The following is a 16485-nucleotide window of genomic DNA, read 5'->3' on the forward strand; positions in this document are numbered from 1 at the left end:
TGTTTGTGTGCGGTTGTACGCGTGTGCGTTGAGCCAGCGTTAGGTCATGCATTTTCAAAATCCAGTCTCGCCCACTTTGCAGTTTTTTTGGTTTTTTTTTGAAGCCGAGGGACAGAAAACAACTGCTACCTGACCGGCAAGGCTTGATCCGCAGCTACATTAACGTGCCCGGCGGTCCTCACCGGCAAAGCCCGTCGGCGTGGGGACGCCGAGACCTCAGCAGACCCCTTCCACCAAATCCCGTCCGTCGCTGGCCGCGGGTGCCGTCGCCCCGCGTCGTGCCGGAGCTCTGCCGACGGGGGGGTGCCGGGGCACAGCTCCCGCGGCAGCGTCCGCAGGGACGGACGCCGTTGGGCTCAAACCTCGGGCTTTTGGGGCAACCCCTTTAGCTGTGTGCTCCGGTCCGTGTGTGTGTGTGTGTACCTGGTGAGAGGGCTGTGGTTCGGTGGGGACGCATTGGTGCGGTAACCCAGAGCCGCGTTCCTGCTAACCGGGGTGAGCTTTTTTCACTTCATATAGATTTCAAACGCTGAAAAACATAGAGCAGGTACTTACAGGGAAATAGGACATCTTTACACAAAGAGAAGTTGCACTCTGACTGGATTTGCCTGTTGTAAGGATTTATAATCCTGTTAAGAGAGATTATGCCTGGTAATTTTATGCACATTTAGTCTCCCTCTAAGGCAAAGCTAAGGCATTAAACTCTCTTCACTAAGCATCTCAGATTGGATTTGAACTGCTGTTCTGGATGCAGAAGGCCAAAATTCCATCCACTTTACCATTACAATGCTCCTGAAATAATCTATGGAAATATGATTTTGCGGGTAGGAAGCGATCCCGCAGCTCTGACTCGGGCAGCGCTCTCATCGGCTTCGAGGGGAGCTCTGCCCGAAGGGCAAACGCACAGAGTATGCAGTCGAAACCGTGTTGTTATTGTTAGTAGTTTATATTTAAGTTGCTGTACATAGAATATATTTATAGTCAAAATGTCTGAGGTAGTGAAATGTACTGTAGTGTCACTTAATAAATTCCACAGTGTCTTTCAAAAGGTATTTTTTCTTTTCTTTTCTTTTTCCTCTTTTTTTTTTTTTTTTCTTTTTTTCTGTTTGTTTTCAACTAGGACCCCTACTATGGCTGGTGGCCTATTTTCTATTGACAGAAACTACTTTGAAGAGATAGGAACTTACGATGCAGGAATGGATATCTGGGGTGGCGAGAATCTTGAAATGTCTTTTAGGGTAATTGCCGTTTTCCTTCATTTTCTGTCAACAAACACAGTTGTGCTGTAACCGTTCCTACGCTGCGGACAGGGCGCTTCTGCTTTAGCTGTCATGCAAGTCATGGGTTAATTTAAATTCTCAAGATATTTGGGGGTGCCTCATTATAGTATTTTGGTCCTTTTACTGCATGAAACATTTTATTACTGTTTGGAATTTTTGACACTTTCAAAATAATATGTATTTTAGTAATACCTTTCTTTATAAAAGAAATGAGGCTTTCTGTGAGCTAGTGCAAATGCTAACTGACATAAACAAGATATAAACTTGTATAGTGTGAAAAAAAAAATATTCAAGTATATGTTTTAACAGAAGTATTTGAAAGTGTATGTCATTGTGAACTTGCAAGTTCTGGCTGCCATTTTTACTCTGTGCGAGAGCTGAGCTCGCAGAGAAATTTCACGTCCTGCAGAAAAGTGACTTTATTTCTGGGGAGGATAGGTATGTTGCCCACAACAAGACTAAAATCCCTTTGAGTGAAATGCATTTAGTAGTTGTCCTTTAGACGTAAAGGAAAATTGGAAAATTGAGTCTTTGATAAGTAATTGTTAGAAAGGATGTTGAAAATTACTTTGAACATCTCCGCTGTACCACAGTTTATGGATTTTAAGTAAGTATGCAAAATAAACGCCGGTGTCCCTGTCTAGTACCCATAGGACATGATGGGGATATCCTTCTTTCTGTTTTGTTTTTTTTTTTTGTCTTTTGTCTTCAGCCAGGGCTGGTAGGCTATTTTCTATTGACAGAAACTACTTTGAAGATTTTCATAAAGCAAGTATTTCTAGAGAAGATGAACTGAGAATTTGAAAGCATTTTCAGGCCACTTTCTATAAACTATAATCATTCCCTTTCCAGTAAAACAGAAGTATAGAGTTACTTCTTCTGAGCATTAATGTTTTAAATCAGTGGACTTCAACATTTTTTGGTGTATAAGAATATATAAGAATATTCCTTGGATGTATGTAGGCCCCTGTGTAGGAGCTTATTTTTAAGCTGTTAGTAGGCTTGTTTTTCATGTTGTTAGAAGTGATCCGTGGAGCAGAGAGTGACTAGCACTGCTTTAAAGCGTTAAATATGTGCCTCTCATAGACTAATCTGCATGTTACTACTGTTCATTTTTCACTGAGTATCAGAGTGTGTGATTTCTGTAAACTGAAGTTCGCCCAGTTCATTGAAATTTTAAGATCAGAATTGCTGATGCACATTAAACCCTGACAGAGGGAACCTCGAAGCCGTTTGTTATTGCTGGCATTTATCGCTTACAGAAAAACCTTTTGCAGGACCAATTTTGGGTGATAACTGTGGAAAGGTCCCATTCTCATTAGTGAAGAGTCTAAAATATTTAACTCTCCTTTTGGAATAACACTGGGTTTTCATCATAAAAATGATAATCCCTGAAAAACCAACTCTAATACAAAGGGACAAACAAGGTGATTTTTGTTAAGAGTCCGTACTGGAGAATATATGGAAGTTGATTCTCCGTGGGCTCCTTTTGGCAGTGGCTATTTTTGTTACCAAAGATACAAATAGCGATCATTTTTCTGTCAGGCCTTGTAAGCGCAACAGAATAAAATAATTTACAATTCCATGGCCTTTTCCTGCTCCCTGGCATAATAGATTCATTTTGGCAGAAAGCATTTGATCTTCTGCTGAGAGCAGCATGTGAGTGTGTATTCAGCTTCCAGCATATGCTAAAGAAATGCCCTAACTAGGATATTCTTAATGCATACTCTTGCTCGAATAATGCTAATATATTTTGAAAAGCTTTCCTGAGGAGTTTAGCAATTTAATGGTGGTGTTCTGTCTTCATCTTGTGCTGTTCTGCTCTGGCTCCTGGCAGCTGCGTGGGAAACCTGTCGGGATTTGTGGCGTGAGTCAGCCAGCTCCTGGTCGGGATGATTTGGGGTTTGCGGTCATGTGTAGTGCAGGTTGAGCTGATACCTCTGCCTTTGGTACAATTTCTGTGGTTCTGCTTCCTGGGCGCTTCTATAATTTATATAACACATATATACAATAGTACTTGGAGGGTTTGTTTTTCTTTTTTTTTTTCCCCCCCTTCCCTAAATAATCATTCCTTGAGTCCTGTTTCAAATTGGACTTGAATTCTATTCAATGCTTATATGAGTAAGCCGGCGATGGGCTTAGTTTGTGCAAATTTTGTGAGAATACTGTCATGAGATCTTCATTTCAGCTTTAAATTAAAAATCTCAGTCCAAAATATATGGAAAGATGAAGACCAACAATAGCCGTGCTCTCCGCAGAAAGCCCTGGTGATAGAAGCAGGGAAGCAGCTCTGCCATTATTCTTCTTTTACTCGTTAAGACCGAGGTGGGGGGAGCGGGAGACGAAGCGCATGAATTTTGGGGCATCATATTAGAGAACATTATTTTATGTCTTCAGAAGATTTTCCCACTTAAACTTCAAGAAACATTACCAGCGTGCATCAGCCTAATAAGAGGGCATGGTGTCAAGAATAGAAATAAAATTATGTGCTTCCAGCACCGGGAGATTACCATGGAAATGCCAGGCAGCCACGCGATGCGATTTCTTGGTATTTAGAGCCTTCGCCTGTAAAGAAAACCAACCAAATAGTCAAGTACATCAAGTATGACTGGATCAATAAAAGGCCTCTGCATTGAAAAACCTATCTGATGTAAAACACCTGCAGAAAATGGGTGGCAAAGACTGCCAAGGGGCTAGGGATGTTCCTCCAGCAGCCGCTTTACAAACCTGCAATTACCCAGCAGGTTTCCGGAATATCTCATTGCAGTCAGGAAAACACCGGGACTAAATCTTGGTTTGGAAAATTACTATGACAGGAGTCAGCCGTGAGGACGTTTCTAGAGCTCTTATTACATTGGATGTTTTTACCATCAAATGAAAGGGGGTTCGTTTGGGTGTTGGTCCGGCGTTCAGAAAACAAGCCCCCAAATCCCCATCTTGATAATCCCTGCATCCTCAAAAAAAAATGTTATAAATGCCTTTGCCTCCCCTGGCTAATGTCTGCGACCGTCTCATCTGCAACCAGCGGCGGCAGTGGCACTATCCCCAACGTAATGATTAAAAGGATTTGCAGTATTATTTTTGCTCTCAGAGAGGCACACAGGCGTTTCTCGGCTGGACGCGGTGCCTCGGGGAGGGCTCGGGAGCGGCATCCGCAGCGGGGTCCCGCGTCTCCCCGCTGCCTGGCCGGGCAGCGCCGGAGCCGCGTCCCAGATCCCGGACTAACGACACGCAATCAAAGTCGGTCTGTCCTGTCGGGGCAGCCGCTCCGTTCCTGGAAAACACCGCACGTGAGCGTGGTGATGTGTGCGGCTGTGCACAATTTCCTTATTGCTGGGTAAATCGATATTTCCTCTTTTCGCTGTGCTGCTGCTCATTGCTGAACGGTCTTTAATGATGCCTTTTGGAGGATGATTTTTAATAATGGCAATTGGGGGAAAAAAACCCCAAACAACAAAATCCTGGCAGGAGTCTATTACAGCTGTAAGAGTCACTTTAGTAAATGAAAACCTCATTTATTCTTGAAAACTTACTCTATTTTTATGTATAGAATTCCTTAAACATTTTTAATTTTCTGTTAAATGCTGTAAGTGGTTTTTTCCCCAGTCGGAGAATGCCCTGAAAACTTGATAGTCAGAAAGTAGCTCATATAGCTTTGGAAAGGGTATTAAAAACAATCTGCCCATCAGAAAAAAAAAAAAAGATTATTCTTTAGAATAATCCAAGTAGGCCAAAGCAAGGCTAGAGAAAGCAAATGCGTACTCTAGCAGGAATAAGATGCTGTTTACTTTTGGTTTTCTGGCAGCTGTTGGAATTGCAGAAGAGGGTATGCAGATGTTTCCACGTGCATTTCCTAAGTAGTGTGATATAGTTATATGTTGTTCTTGGTCTCTGAAACTTCCGTTGTGACTGTTGTAGGAATTCTTACACTAAACGAATAAGGAGCAAGGATGTCTGATTCACTTGTAGCTCAGCGTAGTATCCGAGCTATAGAAACACTCGTCTTACAGCCTGTGTCAACGGCAGGCACGTCGTGCAGACTCCGGGGCTGTCTCGGTGCGAGGGAACAGGCACGGCCAAACCGCAGCCCCTCGCGGCGTCCCGTCCGCGGCTGCCGCTGCCGGACCCCGGAGGGACATCCCGAAGGTCGCTGCTCGCTTGATGTGAATGCTGGTGAGGCCGGGTGCTATCGACGAAGCTTTTCCAGATATGCGCGAAGGATTATTAATAGCAATTTTTCAGCCTGACTGTATGCGAGGTCTCAACTTTCAGCTGCAAAATTATAGGTGTAAGAGAGTATTTAAACACGTTTAAGTAAACAGTTTTAGCAGAATCGCTCATTTGGATGACTGGAAGACCGGCGCTGTATAATTACAGGCGTAACAGTGTGCAACTCCTGGCGAGGCTGGAAAGGTTGCGTGCATGCGAGATTATTTTCAGAAGTACACTGTGACATTGAAATTAATTTTGTGTGTTGGTGAGTGGAATTGGGGGTATATAAATCCCTAATCACCTGGCAAACAGATTGAAAAATCTATCTCTCTGCTTTTCAATGTTACTTAGCTGTTTGAATATACGAACTAATTTTAGGAGCACAGTTTGCTCACAAATTGTACTCAAAATATGTTTGTGTGCTTACATTTAAAGCATACAGCATTTTTCCTTTTCTTTGGACTGCATTAATTTTTCTGTATGTCGGGATTCTTACATTTCTAAGGGAAAATATTCAAGATACACCAGTTCAGTTGATTTCACTATAGAGATCTTTGGTACTGGAGTTTTCAGGATTTTTTTTCTTCCTAATTATTACTTACGCATCAGTGCGTAGCAGCAAACAAGTTTAACTCATTTAACATAAGTGTGCCTACATGTTAACTTATGTTCCAACTGCAGTAATCTTTGGGGATTTTTTTTAACCACAGCTTTGATCTGTGCATATACGCATGAGATGTTTAATCTAATACCACCATCAGTGAACACACACGTGTACCAAAAGAACCCCTTTACGTGAAGAAATGTTTTCTAAAATGAAGTAAATAGAATTATTAACATGCAAAGCATTTTCTTTTGGTGTTTGTATCTCTGTAACCTGAGATATTAGTTTTATTTTACTCTAAACTTTAAAGAGTATTACATCTCATTTGGAGTTAGTTTTACGTATTTTGTCATAAAAGGAATTGTCGAGGAAATTCTACTCCTGAGAATCGGGTAATAACCAGTAACGCGGAAGCGTTGGTTGTAAAATTCCCCTTTATAGGGGTTAACTGCAGAAGCAGCTGTGCCAACATCTGGGCTGCATGCCCCCCCGGTGCCCGGCTCACCCAGACCCCCACCCACACTGGGTGTAGGTGTCCGTGGAGACCACCGGAGATGTGATCACAGCCTCCCACCCGGGGATGCCGGCCTCAGCAGCGCCGCCCACCCAGAGCAACGGCAGCCTTGTTGTACCAAGGAGCAGAAAGCACCGAGAAAACGGGGAAGCAAAGGTTGGGATTTGCTGTTAGTGGGCTGGAGAGACTCACCTGTAAAGGACAAGCCGGCGTGCGTGGTGCTTTCTTTTTGGATATAGGTAGATGATAAGTACTCCTGCCGCCCCAACATAAACAAACATCAGCAGAGCTACAGGAGTATTTTTTCTGTGTTTTAAAATTTGGAGTAAAGCCCCGAAGCTGTTTTATTTGCATACAACTTGTTATTAGCCTTAAATATTCCTGATCGACGTGCGCTGAGATTTGCAGGAACTGACTTTGACTCAGTGATCAAAAATGATGGAAGTGAAAAAAAACCCTGACAGTGGGCTGCACAGAGATCAGACAGAGTTTAATGCGCTCGTTTTATGCAATAATAGGAATGGTTTTAAAATGGCTGTGAAATCAAAGGTAGTTCTAAATAATTAATGCCTATGTTTAAAAAGGGATAAATTATGTGGGCAAATACAAGCTTTAGTTTTAATTCCATGGTGTGCATTGTCTTGCCACAAATTTTGAATTAATTAATATTTGTAAGCAAAAAGATAAATAGAAAATGGGTTAGTCTCGCATGGGTTTATAGAAGGTAAATTATAACATGCTGGATTGGACAGCTCATTTTTCAGACCAAGGAAATGCAGCAGATCTGCTGGATCTGTTCTTCACCGAAACATTTCAATGAGAGGCGCTCTGGAAATTATGTCTTGAGTCAGGAGAAGATGGAGATTGATACGACCTGCTGGGTGGGAAGATGGGTAGTGCTGAAGGACACTGTCAGGCTGGGGACAGGTCACTATTGGAGTTTCTTAACTGTAAAGTTGCAGCTGGATGTTGGGTTTTTTCACTAAATAACTTCTCACAAAAGGTGGGGAATGAACTCGTGGAACGTGCTGGGTTGGAAGATGCAGAGAGGGACTTGAAGTATGATTGAAGTACCATGGTTGGAAGAATATCTAATTTTGGGTAATTCATTCAGGTGGAAGGAGAAGGGTTAAACTTCAGAGGAAAGGGGAAGGAGGATACCTTCAACCTTAAAAATGATGATGTGACAATAACTGGTTTATGAATAATTCAGTGTGAAAATTAGAGTTAAAACTTCTTTTTTTTTTTTTTTTTTTTTTAATGAGATAACATCAATCTTGTACCAGAATATTTGCAATCTGGCTGTCTTTAGTCCCTCGCTGCATTTAGTCACCGTCAGGGCCCTTATTGCCTGTTCCGATGGGTGGGAGGTCAGTAAATTGGAATATTGCTGACCCAAGGGCTGCAGTTCCCACCTGCTCTCCCCCGCAGCAAACGCTGCCGGTGAGTGCTTAGCACAGGGATTGTGGAGGTTTGTCAGGAGCAGGTTTTGGTGGGCAGAACGTCTCGTTGTGGCAGTCTGGGGTGAGACACTGGCTCCCTTTGTCGTTCTTCTTCTGGGAAGAGAGAACGAAGATGACTAGAAGGACTGTAGGAAAGCAATAATTCATAAAATCGTTGCCATGTTCAGAAAAATCTAGGCGTGTTGGAGGAAAGATACAGTTCATTGGAAATACCTGATTCCCAAGCTGCAGGATCCCTGGAAATTTTGCTGGCTTAAAAAATATAATGAACGTTAAAATGAAAAAGGCTGCAATAAAATTTAATGGCAGTTTCTCTCAAAAATTCTTGGAGTGTTACATGGAGCAGGCACCAGTGTCAGTAAAAAGCTGCTGGCAGGTATTGAAAACCTGAACTGAGGTGCTGTCTACAAAGAGCTCTTCAATAGCAAAGTAGCAGGGACGATTTTGGTATTCACTGTAGTTGCAATGAAGAGTGATCAAATGTATTACCATAGTGTATCTTGTCTGTATTGTGAACAGATCTCTGGAATCCCACAATCCTTAACCATTATATGAACTTTTGCAAAGTAGTCATTTTACCATGGAATATTCAGGAAGGTTGATTTGTTTGGGTTTTTTAAATAATATTGAAAAAATAAAAATCTTTTTCTTCTGAACAGGGTGCAGGTTCATCCGCATTCCTATGACAACTGTAATAGATGGCAGATTGTACCAAAGACAGCCAAAAATGTGCTGAAAAAAATGTACAGGAACACACATTTTAAAAAATGGTAGCGTGGGAGGAATTTCCTGCCAGGGAGAGTAGTCGGAGGGGGAGAGCGGGAGCAACCTGGAGGCAGAATGCTGGTCCTTGGGCAGAGACCGTGGGTTAAAGCGCACCTCAAATTGGACGTGCTCATTACTGTCCAGTCCAGCGGGTTCCTCCCAGGTTGCTTTGTAAGTACATCAGCAGCGTGTGTTTCAGTTCTAACGCACGCTCCCTTTCGGTGCAGTCGCGTGTTCCTTGGCATCCATCAGCTTGAAGTTTCACCTGAACTGACTAGTTGTCGCTGAGCTGCAAAACACAAGATGTTAAACACAAGACTATTTTGATGTTGTCGTTGCTTATCCCAACAGAGTACATCACTTAGCATACTAATGAAATTATGTAAAAGGATTTAGCCCTAATTAAATAAAATCTGCATTAAGTTACTATGGTAACTTACGTTGGTGTCGAGGAGCTCTAATTGCAAGACTGTACCAATGTTCCTGTTTAAAACACCCAGTGGTTCTTAAACTCTGTGTTTTATTACCAGGAGATATTGTAAATTTTAGTCCTGCTGGCTGCTTAGGAGGAGACTAAAGCAAAGGGTGGGACGAGCCTAAATAAGGAACTGGGCAGTTGGTAATACCTTTGTTGACACCAAAAATGTCAGTGAACCTTAGTGAAGAGTGAATCCCAGGGAATCGATATTGTCTGGCAGAACAGCAAAGCTTTGTAACCCCATAAGCATCCGATGGAATTCTTTGTTTGCGCCTGTGTTCACCTGGCTGCCTATGTTATGCCTCCAGTTCTGCCAGCTTGGACCTTCAGCCTTCTTTAGTTTCTTCTCTAGTTCTTTTCAGAGCCTGGGAAGATGGGAGATTGCAGAACAGTGGTTAATACACAAACTGATCTATATCATACCAAGAGTCCAGTGATCTGACAGAAAAATACGTTACTTCATTTAACAACAGGGTATTAAAGTCCAGGATTACTTGAATTTGTTTTTATACTTGTGCAGTCATACTGAAGTCACTGAGCTTACTCAGAGTATAGATTTTGGCTCAAGAAGTGGAAAGGGACAGTTTGCATCTAGAAGTTCATCAAATTCTCTTCTTTGTCTATAACTTTTTTTTTGAGTTGATCATGGTACTCACCAGCATATGAACCAGAGAACATACCTTTTGCATCTCTCTCACTGCTGTGGTTCTGTGATGTTCAGAGTACCTGTGCTTGCTGCTTTCTATTGCTGTCCATGATATTAACCAAGATCTGCTGTGCCTTTGCTTGGGATGGTCATGAACATGATTCTGCTTTGAAAAACACAAACATATATATATATATATATATATATGTATGTATTTTTATATATATATAAAAGTAAAAGTTCTTCTCTGTTTCTTTAAATATTTTGAAACCCTGGAAAATCCAAATACACAGATAACATCCAGACCCTCCATTTAATCCATTATAGGATGACACCTTCTAAGGTGGTGGTTTCTGTATGTTTATGCTGTGAGAACACAGAACCAGGTGAACCATTCACACAAGCTTTCACGTTGCAGTTAAAGTCTGCGCGCTTTCCTTACTATCAAGAGTTGTGCCCCTGCTGTTTCCCTTAAACTCTTGCTTGAAATTCCCTGTTAAACTGCGAGGTGGGGAGATAAATCAGGAGATAACTGCTAACCTGTCTGTCGGAGTCCCTCCTGCTATAAACTCAGTGCATCTTGTATTTGTTTTAGCCAACGTTCTCTGCATATTTCAATTCCAGATTTGGCAGTGCGGCGGCTCTCTTGAGATTGTCACCTGCTCCCACGTTGGCCACGTTTTCCGAAAGGCAACACCTTACACCTTCCCCGGTGGCACGGGACACGTCATCAACAAGAACAACAGGAGACTGGCAGAGGTCTGGATGGATGAGTTTAAGGACTTCTTCTATATAATATCCCCAGGTAAGAAATTATGTTCTGATCATATTATGGTCTGTAAAGCTGTCCGGAAAAAAGAAAAGTGTAAATGTAAGGCACATACAGGTAAGTGTAGACATGTATGCATCTATATGCACTGAAAGTTGAGACATAACAGCAAAGTGCTTTCAAAATCCAAGGGAACGTCCTTTCCATGTGTCAAAACCTTTTAAGTTCTGTTCCCAAGATAAAAATATTAGTTAAGGCTCCTCCTCTCCCAAAGATCGTAAGGGTTTTTTTCAGAATGTTATTCTCATAATGTTAGTCTGCAAGCAAGGAGGAAAGCTCTTTGACCCATTTAGTCTAAGAAATGCAGATTTTGGCCACATTATCCTTATGATCCCTAAAGGTCCCTTCAGAAGGCGTCAACGGGAGGGACAGCAGAGGTGCTGCGGGTCACTGCAATGACAGCAGGAGCCCTTTGGAGCACAGGACTCAGTGCCATGAAGTATCTTCACCATGTCCTTCTGTCTCTCACCACTGCCCAGTGTCAGTCCTCAGGAGAAACACTCTCTTTTAAACATACAGTTTTCTCTTCTTTTTATTGATTTTCATTTATGTTTCAGTATAGTGCACATAGCACATTCAAATTATGTACACTGTAATCACATATATCACACACACGATTATTTGACGTAAAAACCATATTCCTCTTTGACCTTGCAACAGTTGTTAAGGGTTATATTGTGGGTAAATATTCTGATGAAATAACCCAACGTTGTTATATTAAAGCTGGGGATGTTTTTATCAGAAGGTAACTATGGGCTCCATCTGAGTGAGCTTAGTGGAGCAGATACTTTAAAAACGGAGTGGGACGTGGGGGTTTCGTTACTCTCCATGAGGCTCTCTGAGGTCTCCCTCTGAGAAGGACGTGTCCTATTCAGCTTGGCGTAGAGCTGCCTACCCACGGGGCAAACTGGGCTGGCCAGAGCCATCGCTTTGGTTTGTACGGACAGTCAACGTGTGCACATGAAGTGTCATCGCATTTTAGTTTATCTTTTTTTTTTCTCTTTATTTAAGCATCAGTTTACTTCATGCAACTAACTCTTAAATAGATCTTGGTCTTCAGAATAATATAACAACTACCCTCAAGTCTCTTACATGGCAGTTTTCATGTTCTTACTTTCATCATTTAAAATTTACCTATTCGTTTGAAAAATAAGGCTTGGAGACAATTAAATTTTTATCAAACTTAGAGTTTTAAGCAAAACTTTTTTTTTACCTGAACAAACACAAGAATCAAAAGCTTTAACGAGTGGCCGTGATCAGGGAAAAAAGAGTATGTACCTTCAGTGCTGGCTCTCTAGTAAAAACTGGTTTGCACCTGTATTTCAAGTAGTCGTTTGGTCACAGCCAACTTCTTAAAGCAGGCATTTTGAGCCAAGCCTTTTCTTTCTATAAATCAGGACCAGTAGTTTTATTTCATTTGATTTGACTGAAGTAAATGAAAAATAAGGTTAATATACTTTATAATGCTATTTTTCTTTTAAAGATTTGTATATAAAATGGAACACTGTTCTGGGTGGGGTTTTTTTTACTCCGAGCTGTTTTACTGATACCTCAAAATTATATAATTAATAAAAACTAAATTGCTTCAGTTCAAAAGCCAGAATACACCATGTCTCATGTATGAAAGCCAGTTATTTTTCATAGTATTTACAAATTATTGCTTTAAATGTCTGTGGTAGAGTATAGCCATAGACTATGTAAGCTATTGTTACTATTTTATTGTGTGCTCTGGGATAATCTTCCCGATCTTCCATCTTTAAAATTTCTTCCAATTTAAATTCTGTAGCAACAGAATCAGTTTAAATTTTTACAATCACCGAGAAGAAAACCCCGGACCATATTATTATCTGTATGAGTTTTGCGTTTCATCTCCAGCACAATTTACTGTTATTATACCTCAGCTCATTCCAGCTGCAAGCCTGCTTGTTTCCACAAGCTGTTTTGGCGCTTTGATTTTTCCAGCGGTTCAGGACATCTCAGTCAATCATCAGGTGCCAACATGTAATCACAAGCTGTGAAGTCGGAAGACTCTTGGTTTCTTCATGGGTTATCGCACATGTCCTGTGGCTGTCACAGTATGTGCTCATAAAATATTCTGACTCTGTCCTGGAAAATCCTTATCAAGCCAAAAAATTTAAAGCACCATAAAAAAAAGTCTATGCACACCTTAAGTGCCCTGTTAATGGTGTAAAAAAGACATTTATATATCTATACCTTATGTACCCTAAATATAGATGTATATAAACGGTATATAACCAAAAGATGCAAGCATGAAACAAATCTTAAACATAAGTCAACAGACTGATGAAACCCCATCAGTCAGAGGTTTGGGTTGGCACCGAGTGTTTTTGGGAAGTGTTCGCAGGGCTCTGCCTCCCGCTCGGAGGAAGGGCCATTGCAAAACAACCCCGTTGACAGGGTCCTCTTAAATATGGAAATTGAACTTTGTGTGGATTGTGTCCCTTTATAATTGGTAATTATATCTACCCCATTAAAGCTGAAGGAATAGGGTGTGTGACCGAAAATTTGGCTGACTGTTTCTAACATAATTGGTTTCTGTTCTCTTGCAAGAGGAAGGGAAAAAAAATGGAAAAAATAAATACAACGCTGACAAATGAATGTCTAATATGATGTAAAAGTGAATTTAAAACCCATGTAAGATGCAGTCAAGTTCAAACCATAAATACATCACATGGGATTAGCCATTCTTTAATTCAGTTCTCCCTTATTAAATTCTTTTTTTTTGCAGTCTCATAATACCAGTTCCCAATGCATTTTTGTTGAACTAAATGCATTTCTAATAATTTACCCTGAAAGCGTACATTTTCTTAAGAGTGTGAGGCATGCAAGTACTAACAATGTATATTCACCGCATAGCGTTATGTGGTGAATACATTGCACTCTCTGTGCTTTTATATTCTGCATTGACAGCAAGTTTTTCTAGGCTGATGAGGAGTTAGTTGCTTTAAGGCATTTAGGTGAGCTCAAGCTCTAAAAATATCATACTAAGGGCTATTTAAAATACAATACATTTTAAATGAGGTATTAGTAAAATGCATTTGAAAGTGACTAGAATAGTGATATGCATGCTGGAATCACTTAAAAATTCCAGTTTCAAAAAGAGTGCCAGGTGAAATTGCTGCTCTGTAGTTTTCTAAAATGTGTTAATATTTCAGTTAAAAAATGCTCCCAAATTGGTCATGTTTTAATTTTCAAATTCCAAAATGCAACACTCCAAATCCTAGATAAGAACTTTTTTGTTTTTCTCTCTCTTTCTCTCTTCCATTGCTTTTCTTTTTGTTTTGGGATCTTCAAAGCGAGGGTCCCTTTGGTTACAGCAGGACTCCCTCTCAGGCCTTGATTTTTTAAATTTTTTTTTTAACCCTTTTTTCCACAGAATTTCTACTGAGATATTCTGAGTTGTGGGAGTGAGGAATTTAGTGCTGAGCAAAAGGTTAAGTTCAGATGTAGAAATTAAAATAAAAAGGCCACGGGGAAATATATCTGATTTAAGCCTACCTTTGACCAGCTTGCATATTTTTCCAGCACATCTGTAAAACCTGGAGCAAGCCCCCTCACTATGGACTTTCCCTGCTCTGCTCCTTCACTGATTTGACATGTCAGTCAGACCTCCAATGCAATAGATTAATTTGGAACCGCCGAATTAAAAGAAAATGAAACTCAGGAAAGCGGCAGTAAGAAATACCTATTTCCATCTATCGGAGCGCACACATTGCAGAATGCCCTGTAAATTGAGTGATGAAGTCATACCTCTGCAGATCTAAGTATTTTAAATCTGAGATTTAGTTTTGAAAGTGGATAACGAGGAGCACGTTGGATGACGTAAATCAGGACCTTAATCCTTTCTGCTGCTGGTTCCAGCCTGGAGCTATCCGTGTGGTGCTGCTGTCGCAGGGCGTAATTTGATGTGACGTCTTCTGTCAAGGTGCTGGGTGGGTGGATGGATGGATGCTGTCCAGGTTTGGAGGAGTGGTGAATACTGACGTGTCATCTTCTGAACTGGCCGGTATCCGGAGGTTCAGCTGGGTAGAAAATGCCCAATTTGAAGGTTTGGAAACATGCAGGTGCTTTTGATGGCAGAAGCCATTGTGAAGCTCTGTCTAGAAGAGCGCCTGCCATGTAAGAGGTCAAATGAGCACACGTTTTGAAGTTTCCTCGTTAGCACTTGTACCTTTGACAGGAGTTACAGATTATTTCCTATTGTATTAGAGAGGAGCTTCTGAAATCACTTTGGATAGTCAGTTTTGCAGCTACCTTTACAATTTCCTAGGTTTCAGCGAGCAGCAGGGGAGGATTTTGTCAGCGACATTTTTTAACTTGGATGTCCAATATTAGGCTTTCTAGCCTGCATTTCATCAGCTGGTTTCCGAGGTGAGAAGACATCCCTTCTCCCATGGAAAAGACCAATTCTTGCCGTAGGCCATTTTAATTTAGGCTCCTAAGCACAGATATAAATGCAAGGCTATCTTTAACGAACCATTTTTCAGCAGTCTGACATCCAGTGGGATACCATGCATTGCAAATACTGCTTTCCACAGCGATTCCTTTGGGAAGGAAAAGCTGCTAGTGGAGGCATCGTTTTCCTTCTTCCACCTGGGGAGGAAAATCCTCTTTCAATTTCCCTATCAAAATTTCCCCGGGGTTGCCACAGGGCTGGGGTCCTTTTGCCCTTTCTTTTATACCAGTATGAGGCCAAGGTGGCTCTAAAAATGCAGTCTCCATCCAAAAAGATGGGAAGATAAGGAGACAGAAATCAAAACCACCCTGCAGTATTTCAGCTCTAGGGGCAGGGCTGTACGGGGTGGGGGGGGGACATTCCCTCTGCACCCCCAGGGTAGCCGGGTTTGAGCGTGCCTTTGGCTACTGGTGATAAAAACAAGACCACAGTTAGACGAAGCACAAGGGGCTTACCTTGCCAGCACTTAAATACCTGTGAATTCTGCTACCTGGGGAGGGGAGGAAGGCAGCTCTGTTTTCAACCGATTTAAATGGCTCTGTACATACAGCACAGCGTTTGGATCATGCCGGGCCTTCCCTCGAAGATCCCTTGCGCCGAGGAGACCCTCGTAAAGCCGTGAATTACGACGTCTCCCTTTCTCATCGTGTCGGCAATCTCTCCCGGCATGGGTTCCCTCCCCAGTACCGCTGCCGTCCTGGCCGCCGGTCCCTCCCCTCTCCCACCTGATGGACTTCACTCCTTCATCTCCACCGTGCTTTGGCACGCTCCTTGCCGCTGGGCATCCCTGGGGGACAGGCATCCCACCCTCAAACTCGTTAGCCCAGCGATGGCGAACGACCCCGGAGAGCTTTCGGCATGCAAAGGGCACGCACAAGAGGTGCGGTTGGGCTTGATGGCTCGGCTGCTTAACCTCGGCTCTGTGGGCAGGGGGGCGAGTTAATAATTTCTAGGTCGTTTGCTTGCAATTGTTAGTTATAGGTACAACTGTGGAGCCGATGCAGGGTAAAATGATTCGGTTTTTGTCACGACAATTTTTAATGAACCCATTTCTTTTTATTAGAAAAGTTAGGGTGAGATGCCAAGGTACTTTTTGTATGTGTTATTAAGTTATTCCTTGTCTTTCTATGAACAAAACTGCTATTCACTTCTGAAACGAGCACAAATCAGCAGAAATTTAGTGCTGCTAAATGTACTCTCTCTTCTTTACACAGTTA

General features: G+C 41.8%; 1 protein-coding gene across 10 annotated transcripts in view; it reads left to right on the forward strand.

The window, feature by feature from the left end:
• GALNT13 (polypeptide N-acetylgalactosaminyltransferase 13) overlaps nt 1–16485 on the forward strand; it is a 199104-nt gene that overhangs the window by 137791 nt on the left and 44828 nt on the right. For all 10 annotated transcript variants that reach the window (XR_003923877.1, XR_003923880.1, XR_003923881.1 and 7 more), the window contains 2 exons: nt 1121–1238; nt 10587–10767. Coding sequence is in view for 2 of the 10 variants with exons in the window: in XM_030017557.1 (XP_029873417.1) it covers nt 1121–1238; nt 10587–10767 (299 nt within the window). In the remaining 8 variants the exon portion in view is untranslated. The remainder of the gene's footprint in view (nt 1–1120; nt 1239–10586; nt 10768–16485) is intronic.

Source organism: Aquila chrysaetos, chromosome 6, assembly GCF_900496995.4.
Source record: "Aquila chrysaetos chrysaetos chromosome 6, bAquChr1.4, whole genome shotgun sequence".
NCBI classification, from domain to species: Eukaryota; Metazoa; Chordata; class Aves; order Accipitriformes; family Accipitridae; genus Aquila; species Aquila chrysaetos.